The sequence below is a fragment of the Natator depressus genome, chromosome 23, assembly GCF_965152275.1.
Source record: "Natator depressus isolate rNatDep1 chromosome 23, rNatDep2.hap1, whole genome shotgun sequence".
Classification (NCBI taxonomy): Eukaryota; Metazoa; Chordata; order Testudines; family Cheloniidae; genus Natator; species Natator depressus.
The window spans coordinates 6,898,250-6,925,684 of NC_134256.1; the positions used below are offsets into that span (position 1 = coordinate 6,898,250).

Genomic DNA, 27,435 nt, shown 5'->3' on the forward strand with positions numbered 1-27,435 from the left:
TGTTTTATATGAAAAATACAGCACATGCTCCTCAAACTTACAGCACTCCCTCACTGGGCACTGAATGGATTGTCTGAAGATTTACAAGTACATCTCTATTAATTAGTTTGTGAGTTAAAATTAATTAAAAATTGGATCCTTTAAGAAATTTAGCACCCAGTGTCTCTTTGTCCAGAATGATCTCGATAACCTCCAGGATCGATGAAACTTCAAACTTTACATATAGTTAACATTACTAGACCTCTTGTGCATAGGCTATATTTGAAGAAATTACATTGTTATTTAGCTAAGCGATAATTTTTTTATTTAATCGCTATGGTTATATAGGCTGCAAATAGGCTCAAATCAACAATTCAGGTAACTCAGGTAGGGTCATTATGACCTTAGCAGTAACTCAATCTATCCCCTCCCTTCCTCTGATTTGCCTATAACAATTCGATCGGCACATGTGCCATGAGTTCTCATGGGTAGATTACTGGGCCCAGCTGTCACAGGCTCCCCTTTTTAAAGGCTCTGGGCTGCTCCTAGTTTGGGAATCAGGGTGTGAAAGGCTCCCCATGGTGCTGCTGCCTCAGATCCACTGCGCACTGAGGCCTGGTCTGCACTTAACATTTAGCTGGACATAGCTTCGGCCCTCAGGGGTAAGCAAAACCCATCCCCCAAGCACTGTAGCCCCAGTGCCACCCACCCATCCCAGCAGAAGCCGCTGTGTGGCAGGGGAAGCCCCAGCACCCAGATCCCCGCCGTGGTGCTGGGACTGAAGGAGCTCTCACTCCCCGCTGTGCCCCGTGGCCGTGGCATGGGGACAGAGCTTCTCTGGTCTTGGGGCTGCAGTGGGGAGGGGGGAGGGCAGGGGTTTGCAGTGGGGTGCGTGAATCCTGGGTGGAACAGGGGTTGGCCTCAGGAAAGGGGCAGAAAGGAATGGGGCAGTGGGCGGGGCTGCAGGCGAAAGGGGTGTGGAGGGGCCACCCCACTAGCTCCAGCTCAAGGTCCCAGGCAACCTTAATTTGCCTCTGCTTCTGGAGCACCCCCCTAAGCCCCCCGGTTCATCCAGCATGCTCAGAGTCAGCCAGTGTCCCTGGAAGCCCCCATCCCCCCGCAGGTAACGTGGGGTGGGAAGGTGGCGTAGGGAGGAGACATGAGGGGAGGTCATGTGTCCTCCCCATTAGTTGGTGCCCCCCCTCTGGGGTGAGGAGGCTGAGCTGGGACAGGCCTCAGGGCGGAGTGGGGTGGGGGGCCGGGGTCCAGGCACTGGTACCCTCCCTACTTCTAGGGAGCTTCCAGTGCTCACACCCAGCTTCTCCAAATGCAGGAGTCGCGCGCGGCCCATGTGGAGCTGGGACCCTCCCCTCAGAGGCCAGCCACCTTGTGACAGTGCCTTTGGAAATCTCCCCCTTGTAACAGAGGAAGACTTAGCCGCACCCTCTGCAGGGCTGCGGAGACAGACCTCCGTGAGAGCCCTTCCTGCAAGTCTCTCCCCTCCCTGCCAAACACGGTATCAGCTGAACTCCATCAATGCTTAGGGCCTGATCCTGTCTCCCTTTCACATCCCTCTGCGGCATCTCAAGCCCAGTCACAAAGCAGTGTGAACCCAGGGGCGGTGAGATGTATGGGCCCATGGTGCCCGTGCTCCACCAATATGAGAGCATAGAGGCCTGGCTCCACCGAAGTTTGGATCCGGGTCTCTCCCCCTGCCCCACCTGCCGCCCCCACGCACCTCCCCCGAAGCATCCGGCCCTGGCCCCGCCTGCCGCCCCTGGGCAATTTAAAAGGGCCTAGGGCCCCGACCGCCACCACCAGCAGCGCAATGGGGCTAAGGCGGCTTCCTGCCCACCCACTCCGCTTCCGGAAGTGCTTGGAAGTGGCCAGCACAACCCTGCAGCCCCTGGGGGGCTGGGGTGTCTCCGAGCGCTGCCACCACCCCAAGCTACAGCCAATGGGAGCTGCAGGGGTGGTGCCTGCAGGCACCGGTGCATGGAGACCCCTCTGGGCCCCCGCCCAGGAGCTGCTGCTGGAGGAGAGTGCAGGTCGCTTCCGGGAGCCGCCTGAGGTAAGCGCTGCACCCCTCACCCTCTCCCGCAACCCAACCCCCTGCCCCAGAACTCAAACTCCCTCCCAGAGCTTGACCCCCACACCCCCCTCCTGTACCCCAACTCCCTGCCCCAGCCCAGATCCCGCACCCAAACTCCCTCCCAGAGCTAGCCCCCAGCACCCCCTCCTGTACACCACCCCCTGCCCCAGCCCGCACCCCGCACCCAAACTCCTCTCAGAGTCCGACCCCCGCACCCCCTCCTTCACCCCTGCCCCAGCCCAGACCCCACACCCAAACTCCCTCCCAGAGCCTTAGGCACCACCAAAAATGATACAAATCTGCCTCCCCTGCATGTACTGGCACCAGCAAGACACCCCAGAAGCACAGACTGGTCTGTACTGGCCTCCCCTCAAGGCCACAGACTGGTACTCGCTGATGTGTCCTGTCCCAGCAAGGGGACCTGCTTCCCCTCCGTCACCCCTGCGGAGCTAGTGGCCCTTGATGGGCTGTGGTGCAGTGCCTGGCAGCTGCCAGCAGCAGAGTATCCACCCCGGCTGCCGTCCTGCTAGGGCCGTGTGCTCACCTGATAGCAGTGGCCCTTGACATTGATGATCACTTCGAAGTAGATGCCTGGCTGGAAGGGCATGTGGTAGGTCCTTTCCTCCGGCCCCCAGCAGCCGTTCTGCTCCGTGTTGCACACGACCACCGGGCGGCCCTCGTTGAAACGCGGATTAAAGTGGAAGGCGATGTCCCCGTTCCCGCACCGCAGGTTCACCCCAAAACTGAAACAGAACAAGATGGTGTGAGCGGGGCTGCCCGTGCCAGGAGGGGGGGTGACATTGCACCCCATATTCTTCACAGTGATATGATTGTGATATGATTATGACATAATCATAATGTATTTTATGCAAGATAATCATGTCAGATGTCATTGAAAAGGTTATGATCTGCTGAATAGGATTATCCTATTTGTATGCATGTGTATCACTTTTGTACCTGAAGTGATGAATATTGACTATGTATCCGTACTTCAAATGTAGTTACACCTGGGTAACTCCCACTAGCCAAGATTCTAGATAGTGAGTGGGGAAGGGCCCATTCAGGGCAACACGCCATTAGGATAAAACAATAGGCCTTAGGGGAAGCTTTTCTCCCACCTCGGGAGCCTTCCTGAGAACTACAGACAGCCTCTGAATAATGGCTGCTATGATTCTACAAGGACATGTGATGAGACCACATGTCTCTAGACTCCATCTCCAGATGTCAGTGTTTTTCCATAGACTAGTCTGGGAACCAAGCTTTGAGAACAAAGGATTCCGTCCATACGCAAAAGCTATATAAGGCAGGGAGTGACATCATCAGGTGTTCTTCACTCCCCACACAAGAAGACTCCTGGAAACACTTCAGGAACAAAGACTGAATTGGGGGAAGTGCTGGACCCAGGCTAGTGGGATTTTTAGCCTGTGACTGAAATACCTGGAGGTTCCAATCTGTAAAGCAAGTGCAGCTTGCCCCTTAAGAATCTGCAGCCTGCTTGTATCATCTCTTAGGATGAGAATCTGCTAATTCATATCCAATCTATTTAGTATATTAAGTTTAGTTTGCTTTTTTTACTTATTTGCTAGGTAACCTGCTTTCATCAGTTTGCTATCACTTATAATAACTACAAAAGAAATATTTTAAGTGAATACGTTTATTTTTGCTTTATTTAAACCACTGTGTGGAAATCATAACTCAGGGGCAAAAGGCTTTTGCATATTTCTCTCCACATTGAGGAAGGGGGAGAATTTTATGAGCTTATGCTGTACAGTTCCATGTGCAGTGCAAGATGATATCATTTTGGGTCTATACTCCAGAGGGGGTGTGTGCCGAAGGAGCTGGGAGTAGCTTTCCCATGCAGGGGCCGGTCAGAGAGCCTGCATGTAACTGCAGCTGGGTGTATCCCTACCTGTGTGTATGATGGTGAAAGTGCAGGCTGGAAGGCTTTGTAGCTTGTCACAGTAGTGCAGGGTAAAAGGGAGCCCAGGCTGGTGGGTCAGGGGGCTCAGTGGTACCCCAGTTCCAGGTGGCACCCTGGGAGGAACCCATCACAGGGGGAATGGGGAGAATAGGCACTGACTGTGGCGGTGGGCTGCCCCTGGCAGGGAGGGAGCATAGGGGCTTCCCAGACCAGGGGGCAGGGAAGGGGCTTCCTGAGCCAGGTGTGGGGGGCTGCTCTTGACAGGGAGTGGGCAAGGGGGCTGTCCACACCGGAAATGGGGGGCTGCCTGCGCAAAGGGTAGGGGGTAGGGGGACTGCCCACCATTGTTGGGGACGGGTCTATGGTGGGACAGAGGGATCATGGGGCTATGCGGGTGGGGTAGAGAAGGGGCCATGTGGGGCAGGTAGGCTTGGGATAGGGCTATGGACAGAGGGACAATGGGGGCAATGGATGGGGCCTTTCTTCCGGGAAGTGTGCAGAGGAAAGTGTCACAGTGGCAGCCCTCGCCTTGCGGGGGGAGCAACTGAGGGTGTGGATGGCACCACATTGTGGAGAGGGCAGGGTGGATGGGGCTGTGGGAGAGGCACTGCCTCAGGTGAGGCGAGGGAGGAAGGATGGCAGTCATGGGGCAGCCCTACCTAGAGGGGAGGGGGAATAAGGCCTGTGGGGGCAGCCCTGCCTCGAGGAGGGGGAAAGGGGCATGGAGCCCCTGGGGGCAGGCCTGCGTCAATGGGGAGAGGGGGTGTCATAAATATAAAGGGAAGGGTAAACACCTTTAAAATCCCTCCTGGCCAGAGGGAAAACCCTTTCACCTGTAAAGGGTTAAGAAGCTAGGATAACCTCGTTGGCACCTGACCAAAATGACCAATGAGGAGACAAGATTATTTCAAAAGCTGGGGGAGGGAGAAACAAAGCCTCTCTCTCTCTCTGTCTGTCTGGGTGATGCTTTTGCCGGGAGCAGAACAGGAATGGAGTCTTAGAACTTAGTAAGTAATCTAGCTAGATATGCGATAGATTCTGATTCCTTTAAATGGCTGAGAAAATAAGCTGTGCTGAATGGAATGTAGATTCCTGTTTTTGTGTCTTTTTGTAACTGAAGGTTTTGCCTAGAGGGATTCTCTATGTTTTGAATCTAATTACCCTGTAAGGTATTTACCATCCTGATTTTACAGAGGTGATTCTTTTTACTTTTTCTTCTATTAAAATTCTTCTTTTAAGAACTTGATCTCTATTAAAAATTAGTTCCTTATTTCTAGCCTGGATTTGTCTCACTTCACCTTGCAACCACTGGACCTTGTTCTGCCTCGGTGAGATTAAAGATATCTGTGTGCCGTGATCAAATCACCTGTTTGCTTTCTCTGGGAGAAACTCAATAGACTGAGCTCCTTTAGTCCTGCCCTGTGCGGCAGCTTGTCCAGCCCTTGGAGTGTTCTTCTCACTCTTTTCTGAACTCCCTTTCTGTCAACATTGGCACTGGTGAGATGAATACCGGAGACTGCGCCTCGTTCTGATTGCCACATAGTAAAAAGGATGGTGTAAATTAGAGAAAGTGCAGAAAAGAGACACAAAAATGATTTAAGGGCTGGAGAAAATGCCTGTCAAGAAGAGACTTAAGGAGCTCAATCTCTCTGTCTTATCATAAAGAGGATCAAAAGGTGACTTGGTGACAGTGCACAAGTGTAACCCACACGCCTTGTGTGTGGTGTTCTGTCCCATCTAGTGGCACTGAGATAGAGAGAGAGAGAGAGAGAGAGAGTGCTCTACAGCCTTAGCTAACAGCCAGTTGGCTTTTGGCTCCAGAGGTTCCCGGTTCAATTCTGCCCACTGACGAACAGGGTCTGTTGGTGTTGCACAGGCACCTTCACAAGGAGAAAATACTGGCTACTAGAGGGCTCTTTGACCTAGTGGAGAAAGGCCAAACAAGAACCAGTGGCTGGAAGCTGAAGCCAGACTAATGTAAAATTAGAAATTACCGTCAAATGTTTGCCAGGGAGGCTGATTAACCATCGGAACAAACTCCCGGGAAGTGGTGGATTCTCATCTCTTGATGTCTTCAGACCCAGACTGGCTGCATTTCAGGAAGGTGCTTTAGCAAATGCAAATGATTGGGCTCAATGCAGGGGTAACTGGGTGAAATGTGATGGCCTGTACTACACATGAGGTCAGACTAGATGATCTAATGGTCCCTTCTGGCCTTAAAGTCCTGAAACTGTGACTCAACCTGTTTGAAGTGTGGACACCAAGCTTGTCCTGGTACCCAGTGATGGTCTCATCAATGCCATATAGGGGTGACAGCACCTCCTTACTTCATCTTCCCCTATTCGTACCTCCAAGGAACACCTTCACCCTCTCAGCTGCTGCATTGCTGTGGAAGCTGGGCTTCACAGTTACCTGTAGTCCTTTTCAGAGAGCTGGGGCAGTGGGAGTAGAAACCATGGTGGAGGAGTGAGAGGTGAGGAGTTTGTTGAGAGGCGGGTGATTCAGGGGAGGCGGTTTAGCATGGGGAATAGAGTCATGGTCTGTGCAGCTAAGCGGCAGGGAAAGGAGCCAGGAAGAGAGAGGAGAACAGGGAGAGAGAGGGGCCAGTGGAGGGGGTGAACCTTAACAGCAGCCAGGAGGAGCCTGGTGGAGAAGCCGTGCTGGTGGAGGATGACAGTAAGGACAGCTCAGAGTCAGTGGCGCAGTGAAGGAGGGGAGGGAGACTGGGTGAGTGAGGAGGGAGGGGTAGTGGAGAGCTGTTGAGTGCTGATTGCGCCAGGGCCTGGTTGAGCTGAGTCCAGATGGAGTGCTGGTGGGGAAAGCGGGTGAAATGCAGCACAGGATGGGGTAAATAGCACCAACCTTTTCACGAAGGTTTGGACTATTCCTTGGATTAACACCATCTTCCCTTCACACAGGCCTCCAAAGATGGGTCCAGAAAAGGGGACACTCTGGAAGAAACCACCCCACAGTTTTAAGGGCAGCAGAGGAACCATACACTGCCTGCACATACACTGCACATACATGTACACCTGCACTGGCCAGTGGGGTAGTAATTTTCACAGGGCCCTACTGCAGGTGTTCTGCTGTGTCTCCCAGTATTGGGACATTGTGGCTGGGGAGCTTCTCTCTATCAGGGCCCTGACTGGGTGACCAGATCATAGAATCATAGAAGATTAGGGTTGGAAGAGACCTCAGGAGGTCATCTAGTCCAACCCCCTGCTCAAAGCTGGACCAACACCAAGTAAATTATCCCAGCCAGGGCTCTGTCAAGCCTGACCTTAAAAACCTCTACAGATGGAGATTCCACTACCTCCCTAGAAAGAAAAGGAGTACTTGTGGCACCTTAGAGACTAACAAATTTATTTGAGCATAAGCTTTCGTGAGCTACAGCTAACTTCATCGGATGCATTCAGTGGTTACCTCCCCAGGTAACCCCTTCCAGTGCTTCACCACCATCCTAGTGAAATAGTGTTTCCTAGTATCCAACCTGGACCTCCCCCACTGCAACTTGAGACCATTACTCCTTGTTCTGTCATCTGCCACCACTGAGAATAGCCGAGCTCCATCCTTTTTAGAAACCTCCTTCAGGTAGTTGAAGGCTGCTATCAAATCTCCCCTCACTCTTCTCTTCTGCAAACTAAATAACCCCAGTTCCCGCAGCCTCTCCTCGTAAGTCATGTGCCCCAGCCCCATAATCATTTTCGTTGCCCTCCGCTGGACTCTCTCCAATTTGTCCACATCCCTTCTCTAGTGGGGGGACCAAAACTGGACACAGTACTCCAAGTGTTGCCTCACCAGTGCTGAATAGAGGGGAATAATCACGTCCCTCGATCTGCTGGCAATGCTCCTACTAATGCAGCCCAATATGCCTTTGGCCTTCTTGGCAACGAGGGCACACTGCTGACTCATATCCAGCTTCTCGTCCACTGTAATCCCCAGGTCCTTTTCTGCAGAACTGCTGCTTCGCCAGTCGGTCCCCAGCCTGTAGCGGTGCATGGGATTCTTCCTTCCTATGTTCAGGACTCTGCACTTGTCTTTGTTGAACCTCATCAGATTTCTTTTGGCCCAATCCTCCAATTTGTCTAGGTCACTCTGGACCCTATCCCTACCCTCCAGCGTATCTACCTCTCCCCCCAGCTTAGTGTCAGTTGCGAACTTGCTGAGGGTGCAATCCATCCCATCATCCAGATCATTAATAAAGATGTGGAACAAAACCAGCCCCAGGACTGACTCCTGGGGCACTCCGCTTGATACCGGCTGCCAACTAGACGTTGAGCTGTTGATCGTTACCCGTTGAGCCCAACAATCTAGCCAGCTTTCTATTCACCTGATAGAAATATGTCCCGATATTATCTGGACCATCCCGATATTATGTCCAGATAATATGTCCAGAAATATGTCCAGATATTTTCTGGACCATCCCAATATTAGGGGCTTTGACTTATATAGGACCCAATTATCCCCCCCGCCCAGGATCCTATTCCCCCTCCCCCGTCCGTCCCGATTTTTCACACTTGCTGTCTGGTCACCCTAGCCTGACAGATGTCTCCTGAAGAGAGAAGACAGTGTGCATCTCCAGCTGTTCAGCTCCCACCCAGCCTGACTCACCGGGTTGAGAATAGGCTGCTGGAAAGCCATGCTGAGCTTTTCCAACGCTGCTGCTGCTGCTCGTGGTAGCCCCCGGTGGCTCTCTGTGACTCTTTAGGTTTCGTTTCCGAGCTGCAAGCACAGAATGTGGGCGGGTTGTCTCTCTCCTGCCACCAGGTGTGCTTTGATTAAGGGTTTCAGAGTAGCAGGTGTGTTAGTCTGTATCCGCAAAAAGAAAAGGACTTGTGGCACCTTAGAGACTAACCAATTTATTTGAGCCTAAGCTTTCATGAGCTACAGCTCACTTCATCGGATGCATCATGGTTCCCTATGGCAGGGGCTCTGGCATTGCCATCCCAGGGCCACAATCGGTGCTGATGACTTGAGGAGCTGGCAAGAAAGGGGAAGTAAAATGCAGCTGCCATGGGGTGAGAGTCCAGGAGCATTGCCACCTGCTCGCACACCCTGCTTCCTGTCTCTGCCACCAGTTCCCCTTTCAAGCGCAGCTGTTGTCAGTTCCCACCAGGCTCTCAGCCAGTTACTTGGCTACTTTTGAGCTGGGTAAGAGACTTTCCCCTTTTAAAGACACCAGTGTCTTTCACGCCTGTTGAATCCAGACCTACCCGGCTAACCCTGATCCACGGACACCACTCTGTGCTCTCTGGTTGGCGTGACTCCAGTGCTCAGGGACATGGCAGTGGTCTTGACACAACCCTGGCAGTAGCCTGTGGACTGTAGGGCCTGCTCACCCAGACGGGGTTTGTTCGGAGAATGAGATTGGAAGGATGGAAAGAGTTAATGCCCTTTGGCCTGACCCGCCTCTTCCTTTAGCGTGGAGCTGGGGCTCAGCCTGGCTCTGGACCTGCAGAGACTCTCTTGTGGCCACAATCCTGAGGCTAGGTTTCAGGACTTTCTGAGACCTTCTCTGCAGCTGAGAAGTGTTGTGTGCTGGCTCCATGGTCCCCTAGCCAGCAATGAACACATGCTTCTAAGGGCACACCTCCCAACGTATCAAGTGGCGAATGCAGGATGCAGTGGAGTCACCCACTGAAAGTCAAGTGCTTCCTAGGCAGGGTGGCCACTGACCTCAGCACAGGGGAAACCGGGGAGATCCCTGTAGAGCTGCCCATCTCTGTGCAGCCATCCCTGCTGCAGCCGCTGGCCCCAGGACTTTACCCGCCCAGCCCATGCCACACTCTGCCCTAGCCTTCCAGCCTAGTCCACCCAGGGGCAGTGTCACTCCCCCACCCCCCTGAGTGGCCCACGCTGGCCCCTGCCAGCCCTGTGCAACGTATGGTTCCCCTGGTGACCTTGAACATTGTGGGGTGGGTTCTCCCAGAATGTCCTTGAGCTCAGCAATGCAACTGAGCATGCCCAAGGGCATTGAGATTGCCCAAGGGGGGCTAAGTCCAAGCTCTGCCCTGCCAATGGTACCTACTGGGTGCAATGTGCATACAGCTGTAGGGTTTTGGGGGGGGGGGTCTCAGGAGGACAGGTCCACAAGACCCCAAGGACCATCAGATGAGCTTAAAATCAGGAGATGTGATCTATAATTCCTTGGGGTTCTGATTTCTGAGCCTTGGGCATCATGGTTTCAAGTTACCTAGGCAAACAGGAGGGCTAAAACTTTTACTCTTTGGAATGAAAGCTGAGATTCTCAGGTGTTAACATGACTCTAGGAGCTGGGGCTTTTGGAAAAACTAAACATTGTCCCCCCCAAATATCCCCACCTCCCCTAGGGGTTCTCCTAACCCATCTCCCACTCCCACCAAGTTCCCCACTCCAGTCCCCCCTCCCCAAGTTCCCCTCTCCCAGTCACCCCCAAGACTCTCGTCTCACGTCCCTCCTCCCCCCAAGTTTCCCTGTCTTGTCCCTTCTCCCCCTTCACTATGGGTTCTCATCTCATCCCTCCTTATCCCCTTTCTTCCAACATCTTCCCCCTACCCGCACAGGTCCCTCTCCAGGATTTTTCCTCCAGCCCATAGCCGAGGACAGTACAGCACTGCATCTCCCCTCTTGTGACCCCCCCAGCTCAGCCATGCAGCACCCCGGACAGCTGTCAATCTGTGATGTCATGTTCCTCAGGGAGCTATCACCTGGCCATCAGCTGTAGACGTAGGCCAAGTATTATATGTTCTGCTTGAGATTGTCTCCCAGGAGCCTGGGGCAGCCTGGGGCAGGGTCCCAAACTGGCTGCTCAGATTGGTTGTGAATAAATCCATCTCCAGCCGTGCCCCAACCTCACCTGTGTTACCAAGACCCAGCTGGATACGTGAGCTGGCCCTGCACTGGTTCAGCTCTGGGTGGCAGGCTACCTGGTATAGCAGGCACCCTAGCAGGGGAAGGACTGTGCTTTTACCTCAGGTGCAGGGAATGGTGGAGTCAGGTCACTGTGTCCACCTCCCTTGTGAGACCTGGGATAAAATGACTCTGGGGATCTACTGATGTGCAGGGTGCTCCCCCACCCCTGCTCCCCTGCCTGAGCTGACTGCGCCATGGTCAGTCCTGGCACTGGAGTTGCCAAGATGAGTTGTGTGGGTTAAGTCTGAGAGCTGTGCAGTTGATGATGCTCACATTGGCTTGGGGCCCTCTGGCCTTGATATCAGCAGTATTATTCCAGGGCAGTGGTTCCCAAACTGGAGTTCGTGAACCCTTGGGGGTTCGCGAAATGTATCAGGGGGTTCTCAGAAAAAAATTCTGTAATGGCGGACAGAGCCATCCCTAGGGACCCCAGGCGCCGGGGCTGGTAGCCCAAGCCCCTTGAGGACTGGGGGCCACCAGCTTGAGCCACATGACCATTACTTCCTGGCAGAACAAGTTTAAACTTTGTTGTAGTCGTGCGTTGTTTGCCTGGACTGCTCAAGACCCGAATGCTTGTGGGAGGAACTCTTTATTTGAGTTGGATTCTTAAATACCTTCATACTGTTTCACGTCTGGTATTCCTTGACGAAACATGTAGGAGGCTTAATCAAAGTGATATGAGCTACAAAAGTGAAATCTTGGAAGAGTGTTGCTGTTTTCATAATGTAATAAAATTAATAATGTAATAATGTAATAATAAATAATGTGTAATAAGCATGTCATAAATTAACAAATTATTTCCAAGATCACTGTCTCTATAATTTACACTCAGGTAAGGGAGAAAATCCCTGGAAATATTCATTTTCAGGACGGGGTTCACAAGATTTGATATTTTTGTGAAAGGGGTTCACGAGTTCTTAAAGTTTGGGAACCACTGTTCCAGGGGGTTTCTGGCTTGGCTCACGCCCACCTTGTATCTGATCTTCAGTGCTGGGCACAGAAGGCTTAGCAACCACACAGCTCTTCGCTGCAAGCCCGTTTCAATGGTCACCCCTGGGAGCCTGCTGGTAGATAAAGTATCCAAATCTTACTCCATGCATCAGTGGCTTAGGCCTTGGTACACTTACAGATGTACAGCGCCGTGAGTTAAACCCGCCTTCGTACAGCTGAGTAGGGAAAGCGCTGCAGTCTGTCCACACTGATAGCTGCCAGCGCACTGTGGTGGTCACATTTGCAGCATTTGCAGCTGCATTCGGAGCGGTGCATTATGGGCAGCTAGCCCAGCATTCAAGTGGCTGCAACGTGCTTTTCAAACGGGGGTGGGGTGGAGTGTGACAGAGAGCGTATGGGGGGGAGAGAGTGGGGTTTTGGGGTGCTGAGAGTGTGTCAGCGCACTGTCTTGTAAGTACAGACCCCCCTCACTCCCCCACCTCTCTCTCACTCACTGAAAGCAAATGGCAGCTGTTTCTTTTTTCCTCATAGATGAGTTAAGCAGCCGCTCGCTAAACGGACCTCAACCGCCTTCCCCGCTGCCTCTCTCTTCAAGCAAACATTAGCTGTCGGCACTCCAAACGGACCCCCCCGCCTGCCTCTCGCTCATTCAAAGCCAGCAGTGGCCGTGTTTGGTTTTTTGATAAGCAGCCCCCGAAACGGAGCTTTGAAACGGCACTTCCGCGTCCGGAGTTCACAACAAAACAAGAGAGGAGGCTTCAGGTAAAAGGCTTATGGGGTGTTTCCGGAGGTCGGTCAGTGAGTAATAACGTTACTCCCCGTTTACACTGGAGCTGGAGCGTCTCAGCCAATGCGCAGCAGCTGTTGATCCTCTCGGGGAGGTGGAGTGCCAGCAGTGCTGTAGCCGCAGAGACACAGCGCTGTACATGCCTTGCCAGTGTGGACGGGGAGTGAGGTACAGCGCTCGGGGTGGCTTTATTGCGCTGTAACTCGCAAGTGTAGCCTCTTCCCCTGACAGTCCCCTCCCGCACCCCCGGTCACCTTGGTACCTGTAGCAGATAAGAGCAGGAGGCTGGGACACTAGGGGAAAGTGTCCTAGGGAACTCCCCAGTGCTGGATTAGAGAGAGATGGGGAGGGGGCGGAATGAAGAGGTAACAAAGACACATCTTTAATGAGAAGTAAACAAGAGCAGAGGATGCAGGAATTCCAGCTCAGTAACAGGAATTGTCAGGTGCTGACACACCCAAGCAGGGATCAGTGGTAGGAGGGGCATATGGGGTGTGCTACAATCCCATGACTTCCTCTAGCTTGGGTTACCTTTGCCTCAGGCCCCATCACCAGACTTTCGAGGAGACAAGGCAAGATGCCTGTCCCTTCTCCACAGTGAACCTGTTGGCAAGGGATCAAGAGCTACACCCAGCAGTTGGGGACTTCCGGGAGTGACACATATTTCTCCTAAGCTGCCCACGCCCATCTTCTGCTGAACAATAATACACTCAGGCCCCCGTGCCAGTGAGCGCTAGGTGGCTAGTGGGTGGTGGTGTTTGAAGGGGCAGCCTATCATGAATCCAATTCACTGCAGTGTTGATCCCTGGGCCGTGTCTGGGCTGCAGTTTAATACAGCTAAATGCAGATGTATACAACTAGGAACAAAGAATGCAGGCCACACGTACAGGATTGGGGACTCTCTCCTGGGAAGCAGCGACTCTGAAAAAGATTTAGGGGTCATGGTGGAGAATCAGCCAAACATGAGCTTCCCAGTGCGACACTGTGGCCAAAATGGCTATTGTGATCCTTGGCTGAATAAACAGGGGACTCTCGAGTAGGAGCAGAGAGGTGATTTTACCTTTGTATTTGGCACTGGTGCGACTGCTGCTGTGATTCTGTGTCCAGTTCTGGTGCCCACAATTCACAAGGGATGTTGATAAACTGGAGAGGGTTCAGAGAAGAGCAACAAGAATGATTAAATGATTAGAAAATCTGCCTTATGGTGATAGACTCAAGGTGATCAACCTATTTAGTTCAACAAAGAGATGGGTAAGGGGTGATTGGTAAGGGGTGATTTGATCACAGTCTGTAAGTACCTACCAGGGGAACAAATATTTAATAACAGGCTCTTCAAGCTAGCAGAGAAAGGTCTAAAATTATCCAGTGGCTGGAAGTTGAAGGAAGACAAGTTCAGACTGGAAATAAGGTGTGAACGTTTAACAGTGAGAATAATTAACCATTGCGACAATTTCCAGGTTATAGTGGATTCTCCATCACAGGCCATTTTCAACAAAGATGGGATGTTTTTTCTAAAAGATCTGCCCTAGGAATGATTTTGGTCAGTTCTCTGGCCTGTGCTAGTCAGGGCAGTCTAGAGTAGCACAATGGGCCCTTCTGGCCTTGCAGTTTATGAATCTCCTCGGTTGGGAATGCTCCCAGGGTGAGCTCAGCAGGTTTCAGCTGGAAATCCAGCTTGGCATTTCTGACCATGACGAGCTCTCCGTCTGCTCTGTGGCTACACTAACAGGGCCTGTGGCAGCCTGCTCGCCCTGTGGGCACCGGCTGAGAACAGGAAGGGCAAGCATCATTACCCTTCTACTCCAGATTCACCCACTCTCCCTCCGGGAGCATCCGGATGTGCACGGAGTTAGCTTCACTCAGCCACCTGAAGAACAGCCCCTCCGGGCTGTGGAAAGTCAGGGGGGAGAGCTTGGATCCGCTACTGGTGGGAATTGCTAGTGCACCCCTCTGCGCCCCCGCCCCCCAATCCTCTCGCCAAGGCTCACTCCTGCTTTAAGGTGGAAAGCTGCTTTAAGGTGGAAGGTCTAGGTGCCACCATAATATACCTCATAAATAATAATAAGAAGAAGAATGGAGACACTGGTATGGGGGGATGGGCAGCATACAGAACCCCTGGCAGGAGTTTGGACAGGGGGCCCCTGGAATGGAACCAAAAAGGGGAATGGGGGCCATGGAGAGTAAGGGGGGAATGAGGGGACACATGGAGCCTCTGTCCCCAGAGAGGGAGAATAAGGAAGAAGGAGGGGCCAGTGGAGGGGGTGAGAATGGGGGACAGTGGTATGGGAGAAGGATATGGGGGACACAGAGCCCATGGCATAGTGGGGAAAGGAAGAAGGGGGGACCCAAGCATGGGGGATGAGGAACAGGGGGGACACAGAGCCCCTGGCGTGGTGAGGAAGTGGAGATCCTGGGATGAGGATGAGGGAGGGGGAACCCAGAGCCCCTGACATGGTGGGAAAGGGGAGACCGTGGGATGAGGGAGGGGGGCACACAGAGCCCCTGCCATAAGAGGGGTGCCTGGGGGGCTCAGGGAGTCCCTAGAATCATAGGTGCTGAAACTAAGAGTGTTGGGGGTCCTGCAGCACCCCCTGTCTTGAAGTGGTTTCCCTTATGTTCTGGGGTTACAGTTTGGTTCAGTGGCTCTCTCGACCCCCACTACAAAAATAGTTCCAGCCCCCCTGCCTAGAAGAAAGGCAAATGGGAGGGTAACACACAGAGCTTGTGGTGAGGAAAGGGAGGAACGCAACAAGCCCCGGTGAGTGCAATGCATTTGGCCTACAGATGTACCAATGTGTGCAGCCCTCTGATACCGATATAACTTTCGCAGTATAATTATAGGAGTATAGTTCTGCCTCTGAATTTCCCAGTGTAGACAAGCCCTAAGTCTCACTGGAAGTCAATGGGATTTAGGTGCCTCAGTCACATAAGCAGTTCTGAAATCGTTATCCAGCGTCACGTGAGCACCCCTCCCATTGCTCTTCATTTCAGGGACTCCCTGTTATAGAGGCCACAGGGCAGATCCTCCTCAATCTTTCCATCCCTGTCCCTGTGCACATGACACATCCCAGCACAGGGAGGCTGGCTAGCCACTTTGAAACACATGGGGGAGAGTTTTTAGAATCATCCTCACATAGTATAAATTGATGCTTTCAGAACAGCTGAGGTAGTTAATGTCCCTGTCTTTGGATGCTGGTGTTGTCCTCGTCTCCTGTACAGTTAGGCAGAATTCAATACTAAAATGCACTTGTCACTAAAGGCTCGGTCCTGCACCCACGGAAGCCAGTGGCAAAATTCGCATTGACTTCTAAGGGGCGGGATTAGGGTTGCCAACTTGGTAATGCTGTATTTAAAAACTGGACACTCTGGAAACTCTGGCCACTGCCCCCGAAGCCCTGCCCCTGCCCTGCCTCTTTCCCTGAGGCTTTGCCCCCATCCACTCCTCTTCCCCCTTCCCTCTCCATCGCTCACTGCTTTTCCCCTCCTGGGTCAGGAGGGACTTGCCTGCTGGGAGCTGCAGCCCCCCCCGACGCAGGTAGGAGGCAGTCCCGGCTGAGTAGGGGCTGGAGCAGGTGATGACCCGGTGCCTCCCTTGCCCGCAGTAACCGAATTTTGAGTGTCTGGTCAGTAGATCTGACCAGATGCTGTCAGGTCCCCTTTTCGACCTGACTTTCAGGTCGAAAACTGGGCACCTGGTCACCCAGGATCAGGCTTTAAAGTAAGACGGTTACTCACCTTTGTAACTGTTGTTCTTCGAGATGTGTTGCTCATATCCATTCCAATTAGGTGTGTGCGTGCCGCGTGCACGATCGTCGGAAGATTTTTACCCCGGCAACACTCGGTGGGTCAGCTGAGGCGTGCCCTAGAGTGGCGCCTTCATGGCACCGGATATATGCCCCAGCCGACCCAGCGCCCCCTCAGTTCCTTCTTGCCGGCTACTCCGACAGATGGGAAGGAGGGTGGGTTTGGAATGGATATGAGCAACACATCTCGAAGAACAGTTACAAAGGTGAGTAACCGTCTTTTCTTCGAGTGCTTGCTCATATCGATTCCAATTAGGTGACTCCCAAGCCTGACCTAGGCGGTGGGGTCGGAGTGAGATGTCGCGGAGTGAAGGACCACTGAACCAAATGCACCATTACCCCTGGACTCCTGAATTATCGCATAGTGGGCGGCGAAGGTATGCACCGATGACCAAGTCGCTGCCCTACATATCTCCTGTATGGGTACCTGTGCCAGGAAAGCAGAAGATGAAGCCTGAGCCCACATGGAGTGGGCAGTAAGGTGCATAGTTGTGACACCAGCCAAGTCATAGCACGCACAGATGCATGATATGATCCAGGACGTGATGTGCTGGGAGGAGACCGGAAGGCCCTTCATCGGGTCTGCCACAGCAACAAACAGCTGCGACGTTTTCCTGAAAGTTTTCATTCGCTCGATGTAGAAGGCGAGGGCCCTGTGAATGTCCAGGGAGTGCAGCTGTTGTTCCCATTGAGAGGCGTGTGGCTTCAGGTAGAAGACGGGGAGGAAGATGTCCTGGTTGAGATGGAAGGCAGACACCACCTTAGGGAGGAAGGCTGGGTGGGGTCGCAGCTGTACCTTGTCCTTATGGAACACCGTATACGGCGGTTCCGATGTGAGTGCCCTGAGCTTAGACACACGCCTCGCCGAAGTGATAGATACGAGGAAGGCTGTCTTCCAGGCAAGGTACAGGAGCGAGCAGGTGGCCATCGGAAAGTGTGGGCCCTTTACAGAATGAGGGAGGCAACCTAGTGACAGAGGATGTGGAAAAAGCTAATGTACTCAATGTTTTTTTTGCCTCAGTCTTCACGAACAAGGTCAGCTCCCAGACTACTGCACTGGGCAGCACAGCATGGGGAGGAGGTGACCAGCCCTCTGTGGAGAAAGAAGTGGTTCGGGACTATTTAGAAAAGCTGGACAAGCACAAGTCAATGGGGCTGGATGCGCTGCATCCGAGAGTGCTAAAGGAGTTGGCGGATGTGATTGCAGAGCCATTGGCCAGAATCTTTGAAAACTCATGGAGATTGGGGGAAGTGCCGGACAACTGGAAAAAGGCTAATGTAGTGCCCATCTTTTAAAAAGGGAAGGAGGGTCCTGGGAACTACAGGCCAGTCAGCCTCACCTCGGTCCCTGGAAAAATCATGGAGCAGGTCCTCAAGGAATCAATTCTGAAGCACTTAGAGGAGAGGAAAGTGATCAGGAACAGTCAGCATGGATTCACCAAGGGCAAGTCATGCCTGACTAATCTAATTGCCTTCTCTGACGAGATAACTGGCTCTGTGGATGAGGGGAAAGCGGTGGACGTGTTGTTCCTTGACTTTAGCAAAGCTTTTGACACAGTCTCCCACAGTATTCTTGCCAGCAAGTTAAAGAAGTATGGGCTGGATGAATGGACTATAAGGTGGATAGAAAGTTGGGCTAGATTGTCGGGCTCAACGGGTAGCGCTCAATGGCTCCATGTCTGAAATTCTATGATATAAGGTCTCCAGCATGGAGGGCAGCCTTAGCTCGACCACAGTGTGCATCTGGGAGCTAACATGCACCGGACTTGACAGCCCTTGTGGCGCCGGAGTCGATGGTGCAGGAGCCATTACTTGTCCTGTGCGCTCCAGCAATGGACGCGGCTCCAGCGGTGGTGCGGGAAGTGTCGGTGGCTGTCGAACCAACAAAGAAGAAGGAGTCGGCACCTGCTTGGGCTGCTGCTTCTTCTGGCCCAGACACAGGGACCAGCGCCGTGGTGGTGGAGGTGCCGGGGGGGGGGGGGGGGCCTGACGCTGCGAGTCTTTAGCAGAGTCCGAACGCGGTGCTGGTCCAGTCGGTGCCGCAGGGGCACTCTGCACTGAAGACAATGCCGAGTCCCGGAGCGCGGAGGAAGGGACTGGGCTAAGTGCTGCCTCCATAAGGAGCTGCTTGAGTCTAAAGTCCCGCTCCTTTTTGGTCCTTGGCTTGAAGGCTTTGCAAATGCGGCACTTGTCGGGATTCCCCCAGACACCTTAGGCAAGAGTCGTGGGGGTCTCCCATTGGCATCGGCTTCAGGCAAGCCGAGCAGGGTTTGAAGCCCGGAAACCCTGGCATAGGCCCCTGTACCGGGACGGGGGAGAGGGGAGAAAACCCCGCTCCACCCTACTAATTACACTAATCTAACTACACTAAATATTAACAGCTACTAACAACTATAAACAACTAATTACAACTATTAACAGGTACTAAGAGAGAAAGCTAGGGAGAGTGGAGATCAGCTACGCTGCACTCCACAGTTCCAACGACCGTCACGGACGGTAAGAAGGAACTGAGGGGCGCCGGGTCGGCTGGGGCATATATCCGGCACCATGAAGGCGCCACTCCAGGGGGCTCCTCAGCCGACCCACCGAGTGTTGTTGGGGTAAATATCTTCCGACGATTGTGCACACGGCGCGCACACACCTAATTGGAATCGATATGAGCAAGCACTCAAAGAAGAACTGTAATAGTTTCATCTGTGCCTATGAATTTTTAAATTCTGCAGTTATAACATTGGGCTCGTCAGTCTGCTATGCACTAGAACAGAGAACAAAGTCATAGGGTTCATTCGTAGGTTTAGGGAAAGCGTGGCACACACGGGCCTGCAGGAACTAATTGTCTCTCCAGTCAACCACAAGAATGACAATTACATTTAAGAGGCTTGTTTCCTCAGGACTTGGAGAACCAGTCATATCAAATATTTAGGTGTAGCCCTAGAAAAGCTGACTTCCTGAGAGCAGATCCAGAACATAAACAAAGCTATAAAGAACAATCAGAGAGCATTAAAGATAACAGGAGGCAAGTTTGTCCTCCCTTTTGAGCAATCAAGGATGTTCTAGGCCCTGTCCACCTGGGCAAAGATGTTAGTCTTTTCAATGGCGTTAACTCAGTAGAGTGAGCTGAACTCAACTGAAACACCCCCTTTAGGACCTCATCTTCACTAGGAAAATGATGTCTTTTCAACACATTTTAAAACTCAGGTATTTTAAAACCCAGGTGTCACTAGTCAGGGCTGGTTGAACCTCTGTCCCTCTTTGCAAAAAGAATGAGGAGAACTTGTGGCACCTTAGAGACTAACAGATTTATTTGGGCATAAGCTTTTGTGGGCTAAAACCACTTCATCAGATGCATGGAGTGGAAGATACAGTAGCGAACATGGTAGAGTTCTGTGGTGACCTAGAATCCTACTTTCGACGTCTCCAACTCAAGGGATATTTCCAACACACCTCTGACCCCACAGAATCCTTCCTACCAACACTACAAAAAGAAGGATTGCGCGTGGACTCCTCCTGAAGGTCAAAACAACAGACTGGACTTCTACATAGATTGCTTCCATCAACGTGCACAGGCTGAAATTGTGGAAAAGCAGCATCACTTGCCCCATAACCTCAGCCATGCAGACCACAACGCCATCCACAGCCTCAGGAACAACTCTGACATCATAATCAAAAAGGCTGACAAAGGAGGTGCTGTCGTCATCATGAATAGGTCGGAATATGAACGAGAGGCTGCTAGACATCTCTCTAACACCACATTCTACAAGCCATTACCCTCTGATCCCACTGAGGTTACCAAAAGAAGCTACACCATCAAGAAACTCCCTGAAAAAGCACAGGAACAAATCCGCACAGACACACCCCTGGAACCCCGACCTGGGGTATTCTATCTGCTACTCAAGATCCATAAACCTGGAAATCCTTGACGCCCCATCATCTCAGGCATTGGCATCCTGACAGCAGGATTGTCTGGCTACGTAGACTCTCTCCTCAGGCCCTACGCTACCAGCACTCCTAGCTAACTACAATCCATTGGCGATCTTCCAGAAAACACCATCCTGGCCACTATGGATGTAGAAGCTCTCTATGCAGACTCCAATGAGAAACTGCAGAACTGGAATTAATTTGCAAACTGGACACCATTAAATTAGGCCTGAATAAAGACTGGGAGTGGCTGGGTCATTGCACAAACTGAAAACTATTTCCCCATGTTAAGTTTTCCCCTACTGTTACTCACACCTTCTTGTCAACTAGTTGAAATGGGCCATCCTGATTATCACTACAAAAGTTTTTTTTCCTCCCGCTGATAATAGCCCACCTTAAGTGATTAGTCTCTTACCCGCATGGCCCTACAGTATGCCAACATTTTTATGGCTGACTTAGAACAATGCTTGCTTAGCTCTCGTCCCCTAACACCCCTACTCTACTTGCGCTACATTGATGAGATCTTCATCATCTGGACCCATGGAAAAGAAGCCCTTGAGGAATTCCACCATGATTTCAACAATTTCCATCCCACTATCAACCTCAGCCTGGACCAATCCACACAAGCGGTCCACTTCCTGGACACTGAAGTGCTAATAAGCGATGGTCACAAACGCCACCCTATACCGGAAATCTACTGACCGCTATACTTACCTACATGCCTCCAGCTTCCATCCAGGACACATCACATGATCCATTGTCTACAGCCAAGCTCTAAGATACAACCGCATTTGCTCCAATCCCTCAGACAGAGACAAACACCTACAGGATCTCTACCAAGCGTTCTTAAAACTACAGTACCCACCTGCTGAAGTGAAGAAACAGATTGACAGAGCCAAAAGAGTACCCAGAAGTCACCTACTATAGGACAGGTCCAACAAAGAAAGTAACAGAACGCCACTAGCCATCACCTTCAGCCCCCAACTAAAACCTCTCCAACGCATCATCAAGGATCTACAACCTATCCTGAAGGACGACCCATCACTCTCACAGATCTTGGAAGACAGGCCAGTCCTTGCTTACAGACAGCCCCCCAACCTGAAGCAAATACTCATCAGCAACCATACACCACACAACAAAAACACCAACCCAGGAACCTATCCTTGCAACAAAGCCTGTTGCCAACTCTGTCCACATATCTATTCAGGGGACACCGTCATAGGACCTAATCACATCAGCCATGCCATCAGGGGCTCATTCACCTGCACATCTACCAATGTGATATATGCCATCATGTGCCAGCAATACCCCTCTGCTAGCACATGATGGCATATATCACACTGGTAGTCATAATCAGGATGGCCTATTTCAAACCGTTGACAAGAAGGTGTGAGTAACAGTAGGGGAAAACTTAGCATGGGGAAATAGTTTTCAGTTTGTGTAATGACCCAGCCTCTCCCAGTGTCTATTCAAGCCTAATTTAATGGTATCCAGTTTGCAAATTAATTCCAGTTCAGCAGTTTCTCCTTGGAGTCTGTTTTTGAAGTGTTTTTTTTGAAGAATTGCCACTTTTAGGTCTGTTACTGAGTGACCAGAGAGATTGAATGTTATGATTCCTGATGTCAGATTTGTGTCCATTTATTCTTTTGCATAGAGACTGTCCGATATGCCAATGTACATGGCAGAGGGGCATTGCTGGCACATGATGGCATATATCACATTGGTAGATGTGCAGGTGAACGAGCCCCTGATGGCGTGGCTGATGTGATTAGGTCCTATGATGGTGTCCCTTGAATAGATATGCAGACAGAGTTGGCACTGGGATTTGTTGCAGGGTTTGGTTCCTGGGTTGGTGTTTTTGTTGTGTGGTGTGTGATTGCTGGTGAGTATTAGCTTCAGGTTGGGGGACTGTCTGTAAGCAAGGACTGGCCTGTCTTCCAAGATCTGTGAGAGTGGAGGATCGTCCTTCAGGATAGGTTGTAGATCCTTGATGATGCATTGGAGAGGTTTTAGTTGGGGGTCGAAGGTGACGGCTAGTGGCGTTTTGTTACTTTCTTTGTTGGGCCCGTCCTGTAGTAGGGGACTTCTGGGTACTCTTCAGGCTCTATCAGTCTGTTTCTTCACTTCAGCAGGTGGGTATTGTAGTTTTAAGAGCACTTGATGGAGATCTTGTAGGTGTTTGTTTCTGTCTGAGGGATTGGAGCAAATGCGGTTGTATCTTAGAGCTTGGCTGTAGACAATGGATCGTGTGATGTGTCCTGGATGGAAGCTGGAGGCATGTAGGTAAGTATAGCGATCAGTAGGTTTAGGAGGAGTTAATCAGGAAAGAGCTATTTTGGAATAATTCTTCACGTAGGCAAGCCCTCCTGCCTAGTGGAATCTTCAGTTCTGAGTTCAGCACGAAGGCTTGAGCCACTAAGGCATTTAGGCACCTAAATCCACCATGTAGGTTTACCACTAACATTCTCAAGACCACTACTCAGCTGCCACCGAACCCTGCAGATGCCTGAGATTCCCTTAGGCAAAGCAGCCTAAGTCCTTTTGTCTCCTCCCAGCTAACAAGCTCCTCAGAGGCCTAGCTCATATCTACACCTCAGAGGGATTCTCGTACGAGGTGTTGTTCCACATCTCTCTCCAGTGGAGCCTGCTCCGGTAGATGTGAGGCCCAATCCAGTAGGTATGCTCTGACAACAAGTTGGGAACTTTTGGGGTGCAGGAGAGGGGCTGTGTAAAAAGCCTGGTGATTGGGACACTCAGCTGGGATGTGGGAGACTCAGAGTCAAACCCTGCTCCAATGAATATTTTATTTGTACAAAGCAGAACAGCTCCCACGGGAGAGATGGGGTGAGATACACCCCAGGGCCCAGGGGCTGGAGGACTCAGCTGTGATCAGGCTGTCATCTCCCAGGTGAGTGCCTTAATCCCTGGGCTATTGGGTATTCTAGGGACAAGCACACACACAAGCCAAAGCCGGAAAAATTCCTGGCCTGCTTCCCCTTGGTTGTCTTTTGTGTGGGCCTTCATCCAGTAGCCATTCTCACAGCTCACCTACCAGACTGGGCCCCCAGGCAAGATAGGCGGGGGAATGGCTAGTTGGACAATCCCACAGAGGCTTTGGCTTGTGCTAGGGCTTCAAGCAGCTTGTTAGCCGTGCAGCCCTGTCAGGGCTCGAGGGGTTCAGCGCGTGTCCACCAGCGAGAACTCCAGCACCTTCGGGGCTAGGCAGCAATTGAGCAGTGGTTTTGTCAGCAGAGATGCCACCTTTCTGAGTTGCTGTGGGGTGCTCGACTCCTGCTCTAGCCCCCACCCTGCCTCTTCCCACCCCATTTTGCCCCCTCCCCGAGCGCACCCCATCCTCTCTGTCCCACAACCCCCCCATCACCGCTGAACAGCTGATCGGTGGCAGGTGGGAGATGCGGAGGGTGGGGGGAGAGGGAGGAGCTGATTGGGGGTGCTGCCCCTAAAGAGGCAGTTCGGTGGCAAAGTTCCTTCGTGCATCTTGCGTTCAGCGTTTCACCCCTCGCAGTCTGTCTGTTTCTCTAGCACCGCGGCACTAGCTGCGTGAGCACACACACAGATCTGTTCTTCTCTTTGGCCCCCCTGTATGCAGGAATTATTTGGTGTTGCCAGGTGCGGTTAGCATAGAAGTGGGTTCTGCATGTTGTTTGGTAGGCACTGAGAGTTGTGGTCATTCGGATCGCCTCTGGGATCAGTGGCTGAGCAAACTTTGTCCTGCACACCTGAGCCTCACTCATGAGGATGGCAGTCCCATTGTTTCAGTGGCATGCCGCTGTCGTGGGAGACCATGGGGATCCATGGCAAAGTGGTACTCCAACTCGTGTGGGAAAATCCCCCGCAGGGCTTTGAAGATGAGACCCTTGAAATGGGTTTGGTATTGGGGTGGTGTTCCCAGCTGTGGAAATCATATGTTCCTTCTGCCATGCCTTCAGACCTCTGAGTCCTGGAAACTGAAGGTCCTTATTATGGTCCCCTCTCTCCTTTTTTAATATGTCTAAGAAATTAAATAAATATTCTGTTCCAGCAATGTCAAGGATGCATGGTTAAGCACCCAAAATGCTGCAGAGGTGGGTACAAGTGCAACCTTAACTCTGCCCCCTTCTGGATCTGTAGCATTATAATTCAGTCTTTATACATGATTCCAAGCTGTTTCTCAAATACTATAACTGCCCAAAACAATCAACCAGCCTTCCCCAGCCCCTCTGAGCCCACCTGGCCTACACCAGACAGCTCTCAGCTTGCTCTGCTGGCCCATACCCCTCTTGGTCCACCCTTGCCCCTCTCAGCTCATCCAACCCTGCCTCCCCCTGCCCCTCTTGAGTTTGCCATTGTGTACCTTCTAATCTCTGGAGTCAGACACACTCATCCCTTGCTGGGGCTTTCTATCAAACATGTTATGTAGAGCTCTCCCAGTTAAATAATATTAATACATGAATTTACAAGCTACCTAGTACCCTTGCCAATGCCCCAAGGCTCCTTACCAACTAAAACATGTTAAATACATCGAAAAATATGGAAATGCTCTCTAAAAGCTTAGCAAATAAAATTAATTGAAGGCTGAGAGGCCTAGAAGATGGGAGGAGGGATGGGAGAATGGGAGAGGAAGGGAATGATAATAAATAGCTCGCATGGATAATAATTATACCATGCGAAGCTGGCAGACAAGGTGCCAGCTCGTGCCAAGACTACACTGAACCCTTGCAACTAACAGCTGGAAAACAGTCTGGCTCACCCGTGTGTAAGTATTGTTAAAATAGATATTAGCCTTCTATAAAATGTATTAAGTGCTTAGGCTTTATGAAAGGCTTGTAGGATGCTGCATGTATTGATCTCACTGACAGAAGCTGTAGCCCATGATATAAAGTTATATTGAGTGTCTGCATTGTAACCCTCTGTACCTGAGGAACTCACCAAACAGGAAAGAAGAATTAACTAGGGTAAAGTGCACACCAGAAGGCCAACTGAAACCAAATGTGTCTGTGTATATAATGTCTTCTGCAATTTCCACAGTATGCATCCGATGAAGTGAGCTGTAGCTCACGAAAGCTCATGCTCAAATAAATTGGTTAGTCTCTAAGGTGCCACAAGTACTCCTTTTCTTTTTGCAAATAAGCCTTTGTGAAACAGAGGACAAAGATGTTGTTGATTGCCGTCCCACACACACACACGCACACACAGGGGCAGCAGGTTTGCAGAATTTTGGTGGTGCTTAAGGCTCTGGGAGGAGGTCTGGGGTGCAGGCCCTGGGCTGGGGCAGGGGATTGGGGTGAAGGATGGTTGGGGTCTGGGAGGGGATGAGGGGTGCAGGCTCTGGGAGGGAGCTTGGTGGCCAAAGGGGCGGTGCAGGCTCTGGGAGGGAGCTTGGGGATGGGAGGGGGTGCAGGCTCTGGGAGGGAGCTTGGTGGCCAAAGGGCGGGGTGCAGGTTCTGGGAGGGAGCTTGGGTGCCAGAGGGCAGTGCTTACCTGAAGCTCCTACGCAGGGCTGGCCGGGAGTCTCCATGTGCTGCTACCCCCAGGCACTGCCCCTGCAGCTTCCCATTGGCCGCAGGGGCGCTTGGAGGTGGGACACAGACCCACCCCACCCAGGGGCTGCAGGAGGGGCCAGCAGTCACGTGGAGCAAGCGCGCAGGAAGCCGCTCAGCTCCGCTGCGCTGTTGGTGGTGAGTGGGGGCCCTGGGCTGTTTTAAATGGCTCGGGGGACACACGGGGTGGAAGGCGGGGCCAAGGGAGAGACCTGTGCTGGAGCCAGGTACCACGGGCCCATAGAGCTCACCGCCCATGCACACACCCCTCACCACGAAGGGGAGGCAGGCACCATAGAATCATAGAATATCAGGGTTGGAAGGGACCTCAGGAGGTCATCTAGTCCAACCCCCTGCTCAAAGCAGGACCAATCCCCAATCAAATCAAATGCTTGTTCCATCAGTTTGAAGGGAATATGAATGCCTGACCAGAAGGAACTGTATCACTATGCTGTTTATAATTCAGAGAGGGCAATATTTCCAAGCATAAGCAAGGGATCCCCGATCTGCTTAAAAAGACCTATACAGCTTTCATATACAGCAGCTACTATCACCCTTTGGAACTTAAGCCAGTAACTCATTTGTGCATGTACGTTTCCCTGCTTTAACCTTGTAAATAACTCCCTTTTTTTTTTTCCTAGTTAATAAATCTTTACTTCATTTAATATAGGATTCGTGACAAGTGTTGGTTTGAGATCTACACTTGACCTGGGGTAAGTGACTGGTCCTTTCGGACTGGGAATAACCTGAATGTTGTTAAGCATCAGTGGGGTAGCCGTGTTTGCCGCTTTTACAGATCCAGACTAAGAGTCCTGTGGCACCTTACAGACTAACAGACGTACTGGAGCATAAGCTTTTGTGGGTGAATAGCTCTCTGATTGATCCAAATGTAGCTTCTATTGCTGGACAAAGATCTACTACTGTTAAACAATGCCATCCAGGCATCTGCTACCATGACCCAAGTGGTTTCAACCATAGACTTATGAGAGAGAGAATGGCAATAGTCTTCTGTGGATGTAGTAGCAAAAGTAATCCACCAGCCTCACTGCTTAGATCCACCCCATCTTGGTAGATACTTTCCAAAGCCAGTAATAACAGCTGGAGTAATTTTAAGACAACAGCCAAGGATCGCTCATGAGAAAGTAAGCAGGTTTTCCCGGGTTGGACTAATTTGAAATTCAGTCCCAGTGTATCTTCTATATTTTCCAAGATACTCAGTCTTTTTGGACTCTTGCTGAAAAAATATAATGAAGACATTAAATTTGTAGCTTTTTAAATGCCTTTTGAAGAGTCTGTAGCTCGTACTAGTGCTAGGTGGAGTAGATGGCCTCTGCAGTGTGTATAGGAGAAATTAGGGTTGCACTTTTCTCTGAGCAAAGCTTGTACTCCACCATGTCTTCCAGAGAAGTTTGCAGCTCCATCAAATGCACAAGCAGCCATCTGTTTGGGGTCCAATTGACGAGCATTTAACTCTTCTAAAAGATATGGGTTGTCACAGATGCATCAGATGTGTCTTCTATAACTTGAAGATCTAGAAATGCATCTACCGGCCT

General features: G+C 51.5%; 1 protein-coding gene and 1 long non-coding RNA gene across 2 annotated transcripts in view; one reads left to right on the forward strand and one right to left on the reverse strand.

Annotated features, from left to right (window-relative positions):
• The window catches only part of LOC141976385 (galectin-9-like), a 36,652-nt gene extending 28,019 nt beyond the window's left edge, over positions 1-8,633 (reverse strand). The window contains exons 1-3 of the mRNA XM_074937366.1: positions 8,604-8,633; positions 6,855-6,943; positions 2,616-2,814 (exon numbers count right to left, since the gene is read on the reverse strand). Coding sequence (XP_074793467.1) covers positions 2,616-2,814; positions 6,855-6,943; positions 8,604-8,633 — 318 coding nt within the window. The remainder of the gene's footprint in view (positions 1-2,615; positions 2,815-6,854; positions 6,944-8,603) is intronic.
• Positions 8,634-12,466: 3,833 nt separating this feature from the next.
• LOC141976390 (uncharacterized) overlaps positions 12,467-27,435 on the forward strand; it is a 48,965-nt gene continuing 33,996 nt past the window's right edge. The window contains exon 1 of the long non-coding RNA XR_012636104.1: positions 12,467-12,596. This is a non-coding gene — a long non-coding RNA (uncharacterized LOC141976390). The remainder of the gene's footprint in view (positions 12,597-27,435) is intronic.